General features: G+C 55.6%; 5 protein-coding genes across 5 annotated transcripts; 1 reads left to right on the top strand and 4 right to left on the bottom strand.

The window, feature by feature from the left end:
* Nucleotides 1-574: 574 nt before the first annotated feature.
* On the bottom strand, nt 575-2,037 carry B0T15DRAFT_321056 (glycoside hydrolase family 17 protein). Its single transcript, XM_062864054.1, has one exon. The coding sequence runs from the start codon at nt 1,834-1,836 to the stop codon at nt 583-585; it is 1,254 nt and encodes a 417-aa protein (XP_062717464.1). The 5' UTR covers nt 1,837-2,037; the 3' UTR covers nt 575-582.
* An 883-nt stretch (nt 2,038-2,920) lies between these two features.
* B0T15DRAFT_321096 (LIS-1 2) lies at nt 2,921-4,887 on the bottom strand. The gene is made up of 4 exons (XM_062864055.1): nt 4,691-4,887; nt 4,467-4,635; nt 3,022-4,375; nt 2,921-2,947 (listed from the first exon to the last, which is right to left on the bottom strand). The coding sequence occupies exons 1-3, from the start codon at nt 4,729-4,731 to the stop codon at nt 3,233-3,235; spliced, it is 1,353 nt and encodes a 450-aa protein (XP_062717463.1). The 5' UTR covers nt 4,732-4,887; the 3' UTR covers nt 2,921-2,947; nt 3,022-3,232.
* Nucleotides 4,888-7,425: 2,538 nt separating this feature from the next.
* B0T15DRAFT_405055 (aspartic peptidase domain-containing protein) lies at nt 7,426-9,030 on the bottom strand (the record flags this gene model as incomplete). The annotated part of the gene is made up of 3 exons (XM_062865281.1): nt 7,426-7,799; nt 7,861-8,769; nt 8,826-9,030. 3 exons carry the CDS (start codon nt 9,028-9,030, stop codon nt 7,426-7,428), a joined length of 1,488 nt encoding a protein of 495 aa, XP_062717462.1.
* A 1,008-nt stretch (nt 9,031-10,038) lies between these two features.
* B0T15DRAFT_320992 (uncharacterized protein) lies at nt 10,039-11,202 on the bottom strand. The gene has a single exon (XM_062864053.1). It carries the CDS (start codon nt 11,107-11,109, stop codon nt 10,078-10,080), a length of 1,032 nt encoding a protein of 343 aa, XP_062717461.1. The 5' UTR covers nt 11,110-11,202; the 3' UTR covers nt 10,039-10,077.
* Nucleotides 11,203-11,807: 605 nt separating this feature from the next.
* Nucleotides 11,808-12,823, top strand: B0T15DRAFT_320990 (NUDIX hydrolase domain-like protein). The gene has a single exon (XM_062864052.1). The coding sequence runs from the start codon at nt 12,126-12,128 to the stop codon at nt 12,735-12,737; it is 612 nt and encodes a 203-aa protein (XP_062717460.1). The 5' UTR covers nt 11,808-12,125; the 3' UTR covers nt 12,738-12,823.
* Nucleotides 12,824-12,856: the final 33 nt, after the last annotated feature.

Here is a 12,856-nt window from a genome sequence, read left to right as displayed (position 1 = left end):
CCTTGGGAGGCAGGGAAAGCGGGTAGTGTAGATCAATGACGTAAACAGGGTCCACGAACGACACCAGACCGGCAACCTCTCTGCCACTCTCCTGTCCCTATTACCAGCGAGAATCCGCAAGGTGCTCAAGGGTAGGAATACACGTGGTTTTACTCATTGCATGGCGAATCAGACTCGAGTTCCAATCAACGACTGGAGCTTGTGGAGGGTCATTCACAATACGTCATTGTAAGCGAAACGAGCTGGCAGAGGTAAACAACCCCTATTGAGTTGACTGGTGTTAGGTATTCGGAAGCCGTCCGCGTATTATTATCCAGGCACCATTACAAACCGCGAAATCACAATGGAACGGGGCTACGTTCAAGTCAAAAGCCGAAACCAGAAAGCAAAGTACTGCCCTTGTCTATGATGAATCCTCTTTTGTCTAGTAGTACTTCGTGCACGGCATATGAAACCTCCAGATCCAGTCTGTCGGGTTACGGCCCGGCAGCGACGAAGAGAGAGAGAGAGGACGAGAGGACGAGAGATAATTGCCATATGCCATTACATCCGCCATGCCATTTGTAGTGTGCGTCAAATAGTTTAGAAGAGAGCAAAGACGCCGGCAACGAGGGCCAGGCTCACGACGGCGGCCGCCGAGAGGCTCTTGCCCACGAAGGCGCCGCCAGTAACGACGCTCGACGAGGGGCCCGCAGCCTGCTCGCCGGTGCCGGTGCCGCTTCCGCTTCCGTTGTCAGTGCCGCTGCTTCCACTGCCGGAGCCGGAGCCGGCAGTCGAGTTGGTCGAGCCGGCGGAGCCGGTGGAGGAGCTACCGGGGGCAGAGACAGCAGTCGAGGAGGAGCCGGTGGCTGCGGCCGAGCTGGTCTTGGCAGTGGCGGTCGGCGTGTCGAACTTGGTCGGGCAGGTCAGGTCGAACAGGGGCGTGGTCGAGAGGTCCTTGGTGATGGCAAACTTCATCTCGTTGTCCGGGTTGGAGTCACGCAGGTTGTACCAGAAGGTAGGCACCTTGTTGAAGAGCTTGCGGCAGCCGACCTCGTCCCAGTAGTACTTGGCATTCTCGACGCTGGGGACAGCCTGGTCCCAGTTAGGACCCGTGGAAGGCCAACCCGTCTCGGTGACCCAGACGGGCTTGCCGCCGACAGCCCCCGCGACGGCATCGTAGGCCCGGTCGAAGAGCTTGCCCGAGTTCTTGATGTCGTTGCCCTTTCCGTTCTCGTAGTAGGGGTACTCGTCCACGCCGACCCAGTCGACCGCGTCGACCACGGCCTTGTTGGTGCCGTTCGTCCAGGCGTCCCACGTGTCAACGTGCCCAATGGGGACCTTGGCCAGCGCCGTGTTGGCGACGGCCTTCTTGTACTGGTTAATGAAGTTGACGAGAACGTCCGGCCCGGCACCAACACCGGACTTGTTTGCGATGCCCGTCGCCGAGACGCGATAGAGATCCTCGCTGCCGATGGACATGCCAATGACGAGGTCGGTGAACTTGCTCCCGTACTTCTCGATGGCCTTCTTCAGCGCGGCGAGTTCCTTGTCGATGTTGTCGGTGCCCGAGGTCCAGATGCCGAGCAGAAGCTTCGTGTTGGTCTCAATGGCAGCTTCGAACGCCTGGATCGGGTCGGTCTCGGAGTAGGCCTGGATGTTGGTGTACAGGCGCACGGCATTGAACTTGCCCGGCGCGTTCTTGAGGCCCTGCGCCGTCTTGAACTCGGCCAAGAAGTCGGACTTGAACTTAGCGGACCGGTCGGCCAGCGTCGCTCCCGAGTTGAACCCGAGGTAGTTCTCGGCCGACACGCCCGAGGCAAGGGCGCCGGCGAGGAAAGCTGTGGTGGGACGCATCGTGAAATGTGATGGCTGAACAACGCGAGGCTAACTTGGCAGACTTGGCGATTGCGTCACAGGCAGGAGCAAACAATCGTCAGGCGAAGAGGAAGAAAAGGGCTGGGAACAAGCAACAATGAGCCTCGACTAGGAGGAATGAGCGTGGGGGAATCCTAAAGATGAAAGTGATCGCCAACACGGGCAGGCAGCACCTCAGTTATGGACAACGAATGTGGACGTCGCACAAGGACGGTTGGATGCAGATGAAGAGGGAGAGATAAGGGAGAAACGGTCACAGGAAGTCGTTGGAAGCAGGTTGAGGTCTTGAAAAGAATAAGGATGAATTGTTATTACGGGGCGTCCGGGGTTGAGGAAGCGCGCCGTCGCCGTCCCCTGGTCGGTCGGAAGAGTCAACACAGCCTCAGCCCTCTTGGCATGCCGATCGACGGGACCTGGCTCGATCCACGCACCTCGCACCTGGTTTCAAGAGCTTCCTCAATGTCTTGGTGCTGCAGTTCATGTGTTCTGCGGGAAAGCCGACTTGATTCTCGTATTCACACGCAACCCGGAACTTGCAAAAAGCGCGCTTCTGCGGGTAGCTTCTGCTATTCCGTTCGATCCACCGAACTTTCCGAGTGTCTTCAGTTTCCCATCCCAGTTCGAGCTCGTATCGAGCAACTCATTCCACAGCACGGAAATTCCCCTGAGAGGCCGCTCCAAAACCCGCCAATTCCACAACGCTCCACAGCTGCCCCTTACTTGAGGCAGGGGTTAGGCCTTGGACCAACCACTCACCGGCCAAGGCGGACCCCAAGGACGGCCCGCTGGTGCGTCTCGACCGTTGTTCAACCGATTTTTGGTTAAAGGTTATTGCCAAGAGCCGTACACTATTTACACTTGTGGTGTAAACAGTACGGACACATACATGTATGGAAAGACATGAACATCGAGTGCAATCATCAACAGAACGACAACCGACAGTGGCATCAACTTCCTCAGAATACGCCATCAACCTATGTTGCAAACATCTTCGCAATGTTGGCTGATCCGCGCCTGGGTCGCGGTGACACGAGGCCAAAAGGGGGGGCCGGTAACAGGCGGCCCTACTAACAGGGTAGGGTCCGGGTGCCTAGGCACTTTGTTAATGAAGGAAAGCCTCTTGCCCCACTCCGGCCTCGACTGAAGTATTGAAACGAAACATACATAGTAGCACAATCAGAAACCACCCAACAGGAGGCAACCCTTCCAGACCTTCGGCGGCCGCTGGCACCTGATATTGATGCAGCCGTTGTCCGGGCGATGCGGGCACACCTGATAGTATCTAGCCTACCTGTACGGAATACCTATGCTGATCTCTTGTCGCCCTACCAGCTTCACAATGGAACATGGCTTCCGTTTCCAGGCAGATCTGACGTTAATTCGCAAAGATTCTTACCGCCTTATCGACGCTACCCGTGGCAATCACGCGGCGGATCTGCACTTCACCCGAATCCTCGCCAGCCTGTTGCTCCCCTTCCTTCTTGACGACAGGCGGCGCCCATCGCACACAGGTGATGAACTGCCCGTGTGCGTCGGCCAGCACTTTTACGCAGCGCCCGTCCTGACTGAGGTCCCAGCATCGCAGTGTTTTGTCGTCGGCCACAGACAGGAGATACTTGCCCCCCGGGTGGAAGACGATCCCGCTCACCCAGTTATCGTGCCCGACGAGCGTCTTGAAGCACACCCCGCGCACATCCCACAGTTTGATGGTCTTATCCCGGGCCCCGGTCGCCATGAACTCTGCCGTGCTACTCGCAGGCGGCGGCTTCTTCAGCCCGGCCAATTTTGCCAGATAACCGTAGGAAGCGGCCGGAGCGAACGCGCAGCAGCCGATACCGTTCTCGTGGCCGGGAAGAACCAGCTTGTCTTCCCCGTCGGCCGCCGCTGAGATATCCCATAACCGAGCTGTCTGGTCGCTACCGGCAGATAGGAGATAGCGCCCGTCCACCGAGGAGCACACGTCCCGTACCCAGGCGGTATGGCCTTGTAGTGTCCTAATGCAGTATCCCGCCGTGATATCCCATATTTTTAGCGTTTTGTCTCCGCTGGCGCTGACAAGCATGTTTCTGGACTTCGCACTGCCAGCGATGAACCGGACTGCGCTAACGCTATGATCATGCCCAGCTAGCGTGCGGATGTTCTTGTACCCGTCGGCTGGGTCCCATAGCTTGATGGTCGAGTCTGAGCTGCAAGATGCAAGGAGGATGCTGCCTTTTGGCCCGCCATAATCGACGTCGAGTACTGCTCTTGTGTGGCCTTTGAGCGTTCTCTCGAGCTCGCCTAGTTCCCAGTCCCAGATCTTGATTAGAGAGTCGTCGCAGCCAGATGCTAAGGAAGAAAATGTCGGATGGAATGCGAGACAATTGACAGTGGCTTGATGTGACTCGAGCAGATGTCGGGGAGGAGATTGTGGGAGCCAGTCCACCGGATCCTGGTTGCGCTTGGAAAGGTTTGGAGACAATCTTGCGCTCTCAACTTTGGATTGCAGTTCGCTGTTGACAGACTCGAGTTGCATTACCTGGAGCAAAAGCCGGTTAGACATTCCTGCTTCAACAACAAGGCAAAGCCACGGGAGCCTGCTTCACAGGCTGTATGATCAACAGGCATGCCTTCTTCTGTAATCGAACTGTACTTGTCCATTTCTTCTCGAGTAGCGACCGGTATTTCGCTGTTGTGTCCGGGTCGAAGACATCTTCTCGGAGACTCAGCTCCGCTCTCAGCGTCTCGGCAGCCGTGGACAGGTTATTCGCTGACAGGTATGCAATGATTGACTTGTGCCTACCGATACCGTCTCAGCTCCGATCGGGGCCGCTGCCACCTATCACATACATACAGTTCGTCGGCTTGTCTGTCCGTCAATATACCGCGATTCATATTGAGGGTGATGGTGTCTTCCGGTGGCCTGGGGAGAGTCCGCCGTTAAGGTGCGTTGCTGTTGTGGTCACCACTAATTCGCGGTGCATGCGGGAGGTTCCGGAGAGGTGGTGGTTGTTCAGGAAGGTCGAGATGTTTCCATGGCGAGTTGATGTCCGTACAGTGTACGTCAGGCTCTGGTGGAGCGGCCCGTTTCCGCTACTATCCGCATGTGAAAGGGTGGGGCTACCCCTAACCCTATTCTCCCGCTTCCTTGCATCAACCTGGTGTCACGGTCCTGACCTACAATCCTTCGCTTTGATGGGAGCATACTACTGGGTAGGTAGGTACCTTATTTATACTACACCGTCTTCGATGCCACAGAACAAACGTTTCCATGTTCGGTCAATTGTAGATGATATCAACGGCTCAAGAGCCCCATCAACGGGTAAGACCGGAGATGCGGATCAGCGGTACGGGTAGGTAAAGTCAAAAAGATGATTGCCCGACTGAGCCTTCTAATAGAGAGGCATCGCCTAGATCAGATATAGATACATACATGCCCACTTGAAAGTTGAACGCCATGTCGAATGTACAGTAAAATAAAGTAAGTTAGTAGCCGGGTAAAACACTTACCCCGGTCTCATTCTCTGCCTGGCCGGCTCCAGGCAGTGCTCTCTAAGCCCGTAGTTGAGTGACAGTAGATTCAGGGTGTCGAATCATCATGTCGATTAAAATGTTAAATGCCCAATAGCTTCACCCAGAATACATAGCACACCTAGAGATACATTCTTTCAAAGATTAAGCTGGTTCATGACCAAGTGAACTGACCTACCTATATGTGACTCAACTGTAGGCGATCGGGTATTCAGGTCCGGGGGTAGATACAGCTGGCAATACACCATGTATGTCAGTCACACGGCCGCGAAGATATTAGACCCTATAAACTTGTCTCACTCTAGAACGCCAGACAAATCTCTACTGTGACTACCTATGCTTTGGTACCAAGATCACAGATCATAACCAACTGAAATCTCAAAAGAAAGGACAAGCACATGCTGAAACGACGGGCCAGCGTCATATTATCCTACCCCGTCAGATCTGAGCCACTAGTCAGCATCAACAAGCCAACAATAACAACAACACCCAGCACAGGTTCCCACCAGGGCGCCGATGCCCGGGACCAGCTCGTCCTTTCCCACCACTGTCCTATTTGTGGAAAGTCATCGTCACACTTATACTCCATCTGGCCATTGACACAACCGGTATGGCTGCAGCGAGTGAGTTTCGTACCCGTTCCCAGACAGTCAGAACAGTCTTTGTTGGGATCGCTCTTCTTGACCCCATTCTTGCAATTCGAGTTAGTAATGTACACTCCTTTGCGGTGCCTGCAACGAAGTAACCCTTCAGGCGGCCTCCACACCCCGGATATGGAAACCCTCTGACGGCGCTGTACTTCGTCTGCCCGCCATTCGGGCAGATTGGAACTTTTCTTGGGCATCTTAATTTGAGTGCCCTTCCTTGCATCTGTTCGGACGTCCTCATCAAGACCTGGGAATGGTTGACTTCTCTGCTCAACACCCTGTCGAATTTCGGTACAGCTGGATTGTTCATTTTTTTTTAGTATAGTTTTATATTCATAGACACAGATTCCTTTTCTTTTTCCTTTCTTATTGTTTTTGGGTCTGATAACCCTTACGGCAACATAATATCTGATGCCTTCATGTCGGTGATGCCTTTGGCGTAGTTACCTTAGGTATGCATGTCAGGTCACTACTGCAACGTAGAGTTTGGCAACTACCACGAGTTGCCCAGCTAGGTACACAGTACTCCCATGAGCCACAGGGTATCTTCTCTTTAAGCTCATATTTCCTTCCTCTTCTTTCAGTTCGGAGACTGAGCCAAGCTATTTTCTGCAACATCAACTTGGCTAATATCAGCTCGGTTGAATAGGAAGCGTATCGCGGCTGTCGCCATTCTTTGAGGCTTAAGGTGGTGGGCAGGGAAGTGTCTCGACGGATTCAAAGCGAGTACCTAGTGTCAGACAGTGACTTTGATTGTTCAACGGTGACAAGTCCAATAACAACGGAGACTACAATTCTCGAAGTGTAGACACAACCTACCAACCACACCTAGGAGGGGGTTACATGTCTAGAAACTAGTAAGAGTAACGTCAGCTGAGCGATCAGGTTCACATCCATCCCAGAGACGCCGTGGGCTTATAAATGACAACTAGAGACTCACAAGACTACCAATGCCCTGTAGAGCTGCTGGGCATTTATGGGCAGACCCTTGCCGCCCAGGTCAGAACGTGTAGTACTTCAACGGGTCCCGACACCAATATCTAAGGTGAGTATGAGATAAGAGAAGTACCAATGCAGTATCATAGACTGCTGGTTGACGCCGAACTGGCTATATTCTGGGGACATCAGTGATTAATCTTCTGGATAGCGACAGCCTGTGGTCATAACTGCCATAGGTGGTGGGAGAAAGTGGCCGGGGTAGGGGATGCTAGACGATAGTTCTGCTTTAGCAAGCCGCGTCCTCCTGAACCAAGTAGACTGGATCGGCTAAGCCACAAGTTGGCAGTCCTGCAGTGGGCGTTGGAACGTGGTGTCGTGCATGAGGTTAATTATTTTTAAGGTATCCTAAGACACGGGTTACGCCAGAATGTCCCTGCAATGCCAGCTAAATTAAACCTGCGCCATGACGCCGTCATGAACCCAGTAAGATATGTAACAGCACCATGATTCCCAGACTCCATACACGTCCAATCGGACTCTGTGGGCCACACCCAGTACTTGATGTAGGACTCGGGCTACCCTGAGAGGCTGTCCCTTGGGCTGTCCCGCTGGCCGGTGGTAACCCGATGGTAGGAGGGACAACGGAGGGAACCGGCACGGCCTCAACACTTTCTACTCCTGGGCTGGCAATTGGGGTACCGCTCGCGCCGTTGACAGCCGAAGCCGTCACCCCGCATGCACCTGTGACAGCGGACAAATCCTGGATATTGCCGAGGGCGGCAGGCGAGGAGCCGCAGTCCGTGGCCTGGGCCATCCAGATTCCGTCGGTTTCGAGGTCGAAGACCGCTATACTATCTCGTCAGAAGTCGTCAGGGTACCAGGGCTCATATGGACATGGGGAACATACCGTAAGCTGACCGCAAGAAGGTGTCCCCGAGCAACGTAAAACGCTCGCTCGGCATGATTCCAAGGAAGCATGCCGGCGGATTGCTGGATACTTCCCGCGTTAGCTCCTTGTAGGGCACCTTGATCGTCACCCCGTCAAAAGCAAAGTCGAGCGTGCCGTTCAGCGCCGCTAGGGAACAATCAATCCTGAAGAATCCATTGGAATCCGGCTCCTGCACGCCGAAGTCACGGGCGATGGCCCTCGTCAGGTTCGGCGGCAGGAGCGTCATTGTGGACCCGCTGTCGAGAAACACGGGCGTGCTGCTGTCATCGTACGCCCTGTTCACTCCGTTCGGAGGCGTAATCGAGACGGATTTCAGGCCAACCCAGAATCGAGGAACGCCGTCGGGTGACTGTTGGGCTGGGATGATTGGTAGCTTAACCAGACTGCCGGCAAACTTTGATGTGTCGATGCCGCCAAACACGATAACTCCTTCTTGCGCATCCTTGCTTCCCAAGGCGAGGGTGTACGCTTTGACGCGAGTAACATTTTGTGCTCGCAGCTGGTCCACAAAGTTGAGATATCTGGTGGCAATGCCTTTCCCATATCCTATTCCCAGGATACCTGAGAAAGCGTCTTCTGACGCGGTGGCCACGCCAAACTGGACTCCTTGGAGAGCTGTAGGGCTGCCAGCGAGGGTGACCGTGTCTGTGAAGTAGGTGATGTTGGCGCTCCCGATCCCATACCGCAGCGTTCTCGTGGTTCCGAGCGAGGTGGCAGTCGAGGACTTGGTGGTGTCGTACTGGCCGGCCCGCTCGCAGAAGACAGCGTCGGCTCCCGATACCGTCGTACAGTCCGGGTTCACCCACAACTCAAAAGAACCCGTGTCCAACTGCACAAATACCGGCTGAGGAGGCGTGCCAATGCTGACTGCGAGAAGGTTAGGCGGAGCGCGGCGAAAGACATCCAAAGGAGGAGTGAGTTACGTTGAGCATAGTAGGCAACATCTGACCGGTTTGCTAGCTGCAACTGGACGCCTCGTTTGCTGGAAAAGTAGTTGACATTGGTCGAATGGACGACGGGCAAATGGATGCAGCCAGTGTCATGGGTTGTCTGTTGGAGAGCGGTTGCATGACAGCAGAACAAGGCTATGAGCAACACCGATGCTGAGAAAAGGAAGGAAACTGCCATTGCTAGCAATGGCTTCTCGACAGCGGGCTACCTCGATATCGTCTGCATGAGCAAAGGCGTCGAGATTACCGGTCTAACTCGGACAGCTGAACGAGAGGCAGGGTTGCTAGACGCGGCCAGCCGGTTCCGAGCACCAAGCCGCGAGAAGAAAGAAGTGAAAGAAGTATGAAGGCCGTGCTCCCGGCGTTGGGCCGCTCCGGATAGACCAGGTCCAGGCTGGCAATGAGTGGCAAGAAGACAAGGTTAAACCAAAAGAGAGAATAAAAAGAAACAACAAGAATTTGGAAAGGAAAATAAAAAGAGAAGGCAGCAAGCAACAGATCAAGAAGAGAGAAACACAAGCAAGACACAACCAAGATGCCCAGCTGTCGAACCAAACATCAACTCCGGTTGTGGCCGGGCGTCCCTAGTCGAGGGATGGGGACAAGGAGTGTCACTCCGTGTCGTTGTTGTCAAACACTACCCAGCAATGTTGTCCCCATCTGCCTCAAGCAGGCGGCCCTTGGCGGACGGGTCCATGAACCCTCCCAAGGATCACCAATGAGGCAAGCAGATGAGACAAGCGCGGCTATTTCATCGAATTGTCGGCTGCCTCAGGGCGGGAGTCGCATGAACAGCCGCGGGTGCCATGGATGAGCCAGCATGATCGGGAGAACCGCGCAGTCGCGTGTCAATGTCAGGCTCGGCTGCCAGCGACTGTCGCACAAGGGAGAATTCTGTGACGCGAACATCGACGTTATCATGGAAGATCAAACACTCAGGGGCTCAAAGTTGAGAACGTCAAGTCCCTGCGTTGCAGGATCCCATTTTTCAATCCGCAGGGTCACCCTGCCGTTTCAAAGGCCCCCCCAAAGCATTGAGCCAATGAGCGCAGGAATATCTGTCCCCACACCGCAACTCGAAACCGGCAACAGTCCAGTTCCCTTCAACCCACGATGCATCGCGAGTCTGCAGTCAGAGGAAGAATGAGACAGCCAGCAATGCTCGCGGGCTGTTGAATTCTATGTGATTACTGTTTTACTTCGGCATGTTCTCACAACTCATCCTTCAAGCCTCATCGCTGACCTTGATGATGATCTTCCCGTTCGCGTGTCCGGACTCGAGCCTCTTGAAAGCCTTCTTGTAATCGGCAAACTCCCACACGCTGTCGACCGTCGGCCGCACCTTGCCGGCCACGATCAGGTCTCCAATCTCGGCCAGATTGCTCCCCAGCGGCTCGACAATGAAGAACAAGGCCTTGGAAAGCTCCTTCTTCAGCCCCGCAGGTTTGCCATACTCGGGAGGCGTATTGATAGTAATCATGGCTCCTCCCTCGCGCACAGCGGCCCAGCATCCCTCCAGCGTCTTGCCGCCGACCATCTCGACGATGAGATCACATTCGCGCGCTGCCGGGTCGGCGGCCACCCAGTCCTCAATCGACGTCTCGGCGTAGTTGACAACCTCCGTCGCGCCCAGCTTCCTCGCGGCCTCCTCCTTGCCGGGCCCGCACACCGCCACGACCGCCTTGGCCCCAGCTAGCGCAGCAAGCTGCACGGCCCAGCTGCCCACGCCGCCCGCCGCACCCGTCACCAGCACCCTGACCTTGCCGTTCTTCTCTCGCGCGGCCGCATTCCCCTTCACTGACGCGGCATCCAGCGTCCCCTGGACGAACAGGGCCTGCCACGCCGTCAGGGCGCTCAACGGCGTCGCTGCCGCCTCGATCCAACCCAGGCCCTCGGGGATCTTGGCCAGCTCGCTGGCGCGCGGCAGGGCATAGTCCCGTGCCGCGCCGGCCCTCTCGGCGCTGATCCGGCAGTAGACCCTGTCGCCGGCGGCGAAGCCGCTGTTGGCCGGGGCGCTGACCACCCTGCCGGCCATGTCTTGGCAGGGGACCATCTCCTTGTCGGCGGGGATCGAATCGGGGAAGTTGATAGCCCAGAGGAGCTCGCCCGCGCAGGGCGCCGTGGCGTGCACGCGCACGAGGACGTCGTCTGGGTGCGTCGGGGTGGGAACCGGGGCGGTGGTGGAGATGACTTCGGTTGTCTTGCGGGAGGCTTGGAGGAGGGTCTTCATTGTTTTAGGGAGCTCTTGGGCGGCCATGTTGGCAGTGGGTTGGTAAGTGAGTAGAGGAGGAGGTTCGTTGGGTGGTTGCGGGCGTGTCAGCGCTGAGGAGAAGAAAGGTACAAGTACGTCGGTTGGTATGATAAGGTGCCAGACTAGATAGAGTGCGTTGTCCCCAATGTGTCCTAGAAGCTGAGGAAACCGCCATTGTATTTATACCACGGGATGGTCATGCTACTGCGACGCACTACATCACGTAACGGATTAACGACAAAGAGCGGCTCGCTAAGACCTCGCATCCCGCTTTCGGAACGAGTGTCAGACTGTCCGTGTCCAAGCCCTTTTGAAGGAACGAGGTCAACAGCCACTCGACGACGCAGGTTCCCCGCGTCGCCAAGCATGTTGAGTCAAGCACAGTGAGTAAGCAGGGTTACCTAGTCGCCGGTTCGGGTCTCGCATCGACATGCGAGGGCCGGATGGTCGGCGCAACTCAAGACCGGCTACGGCTTGCCCTGTAACTCGACTGCACAGCTGGTGGGGCATCGCTCCAATGCCATACCTATTACACAGCAAGGTAGTAACAGATTAAATATAAATATAAAACAATCCGACCGATTCCTCGGCCCGAAAATCTTGGGCTATCCGTGACAGGAAGATAAAAGAAGTCCGTGACCTCAATTCTTCGCACACAGGTCACCCTTCCCATCAGTCACGGGTTTTGGCGTGTGAGACGGGCGGGGCAAGTCGCTGCGTTGGCTGGAATCTGCCTCAAATCTGCCTTTGTGGCGGGGTCAGCATGCCTTCTGTGTTGTGTTGTATGCCTATGGATAGCACAACAGCCGATTTAGGTGGCGTGTGAGGGCTCGATAATTGCTTGTTGACGTTGGTGTGAGACCCTTCATCAGGCTGGATGGCATCAAATATAAATAACTACCTCAACCGACTCGATCTCCTCCGGGCCTCAGCAACCTCGGTCTTCATTACACCTCACAACGCCGAGCATTATCTCCCGGCGTAAACACCGCTACCTACCATCATTAGGCCCACCGCCAGCCATGAACGATTCACCTCCCCTCTCAAAGGGCAGCATCAGCCATGTTCCCGACTCGGATATCCTCACAATGACACAGGAATGCTTCCTGTCGGCAAATCCCGACTTCGATTGCGTCGCGACCGGCGCCCTTGTCTTCTCCCGGGCCACAGGGGAAGACCGCATCCTGCTCATCCAGCGAGCACTCCACGATTCGTGGCCTGGGCGCTGGGAGGTACCCGGTGGAGGGTGCGACGCGGAAGATGAGAGTATCCATCACAGTGTGGCAAGGGAGCTGCTGGAGGAGAGCGGTCTGGTGCTGAAAGACGTGGTGAGGGAAGTCGGGGAGGCGCAGATCTTCCTAACGAGGAGTCGGAAAAGGGTTGCAAAGTTCACTTTCGAAGTGGATGTAGAGACTCCTGTCCCTGGGGTTCTTCCGGAGGTGGCACTGGATCCGGCGGAACACATGGACTTCATCTGGGCCACCGAGGAAGAGTGTCAGCTCGGTAAGAAGGCCGGTGGGCCGCCCAGCGGTTTGGGGCTGGAAACAATGGACATCGAGTTCACGAGCGATGAGCAGAAAGCATCCATACTGCAGGGCTTCGAACTTAGGAGAGAATGTGAGAACTTGAAGTGAAGAACCATGGGCTTGGGCCGGGCCATTTCAAGTTCTCTCAGCGTAAACCCTAACCCCAATCAAGCATGTTGACGTTAATTATTGGACCCCACTATCAGCTGCCTACGCGACGCGCCCGA

The sequence above is a fragment of the Chaetomium strumarium genome (genome assembly GCF_033439665.1).
Source record: "Chaetomium strumarium strain CBS 333.67 chromosome Unknown B0T15scaffold_8, whole genome shotgun sequence".
NCBI lineage: Eukaryota > Fungi > Ascomycota > Sordariomycetes > Sordariales > Chaetomiaceae > Chaetomium > Chaetomium strumarium.
Note: the sequence above shows the minus strand (reverse complement) of the source record. Positions and strands in the feature narration are given on the sequence as shown.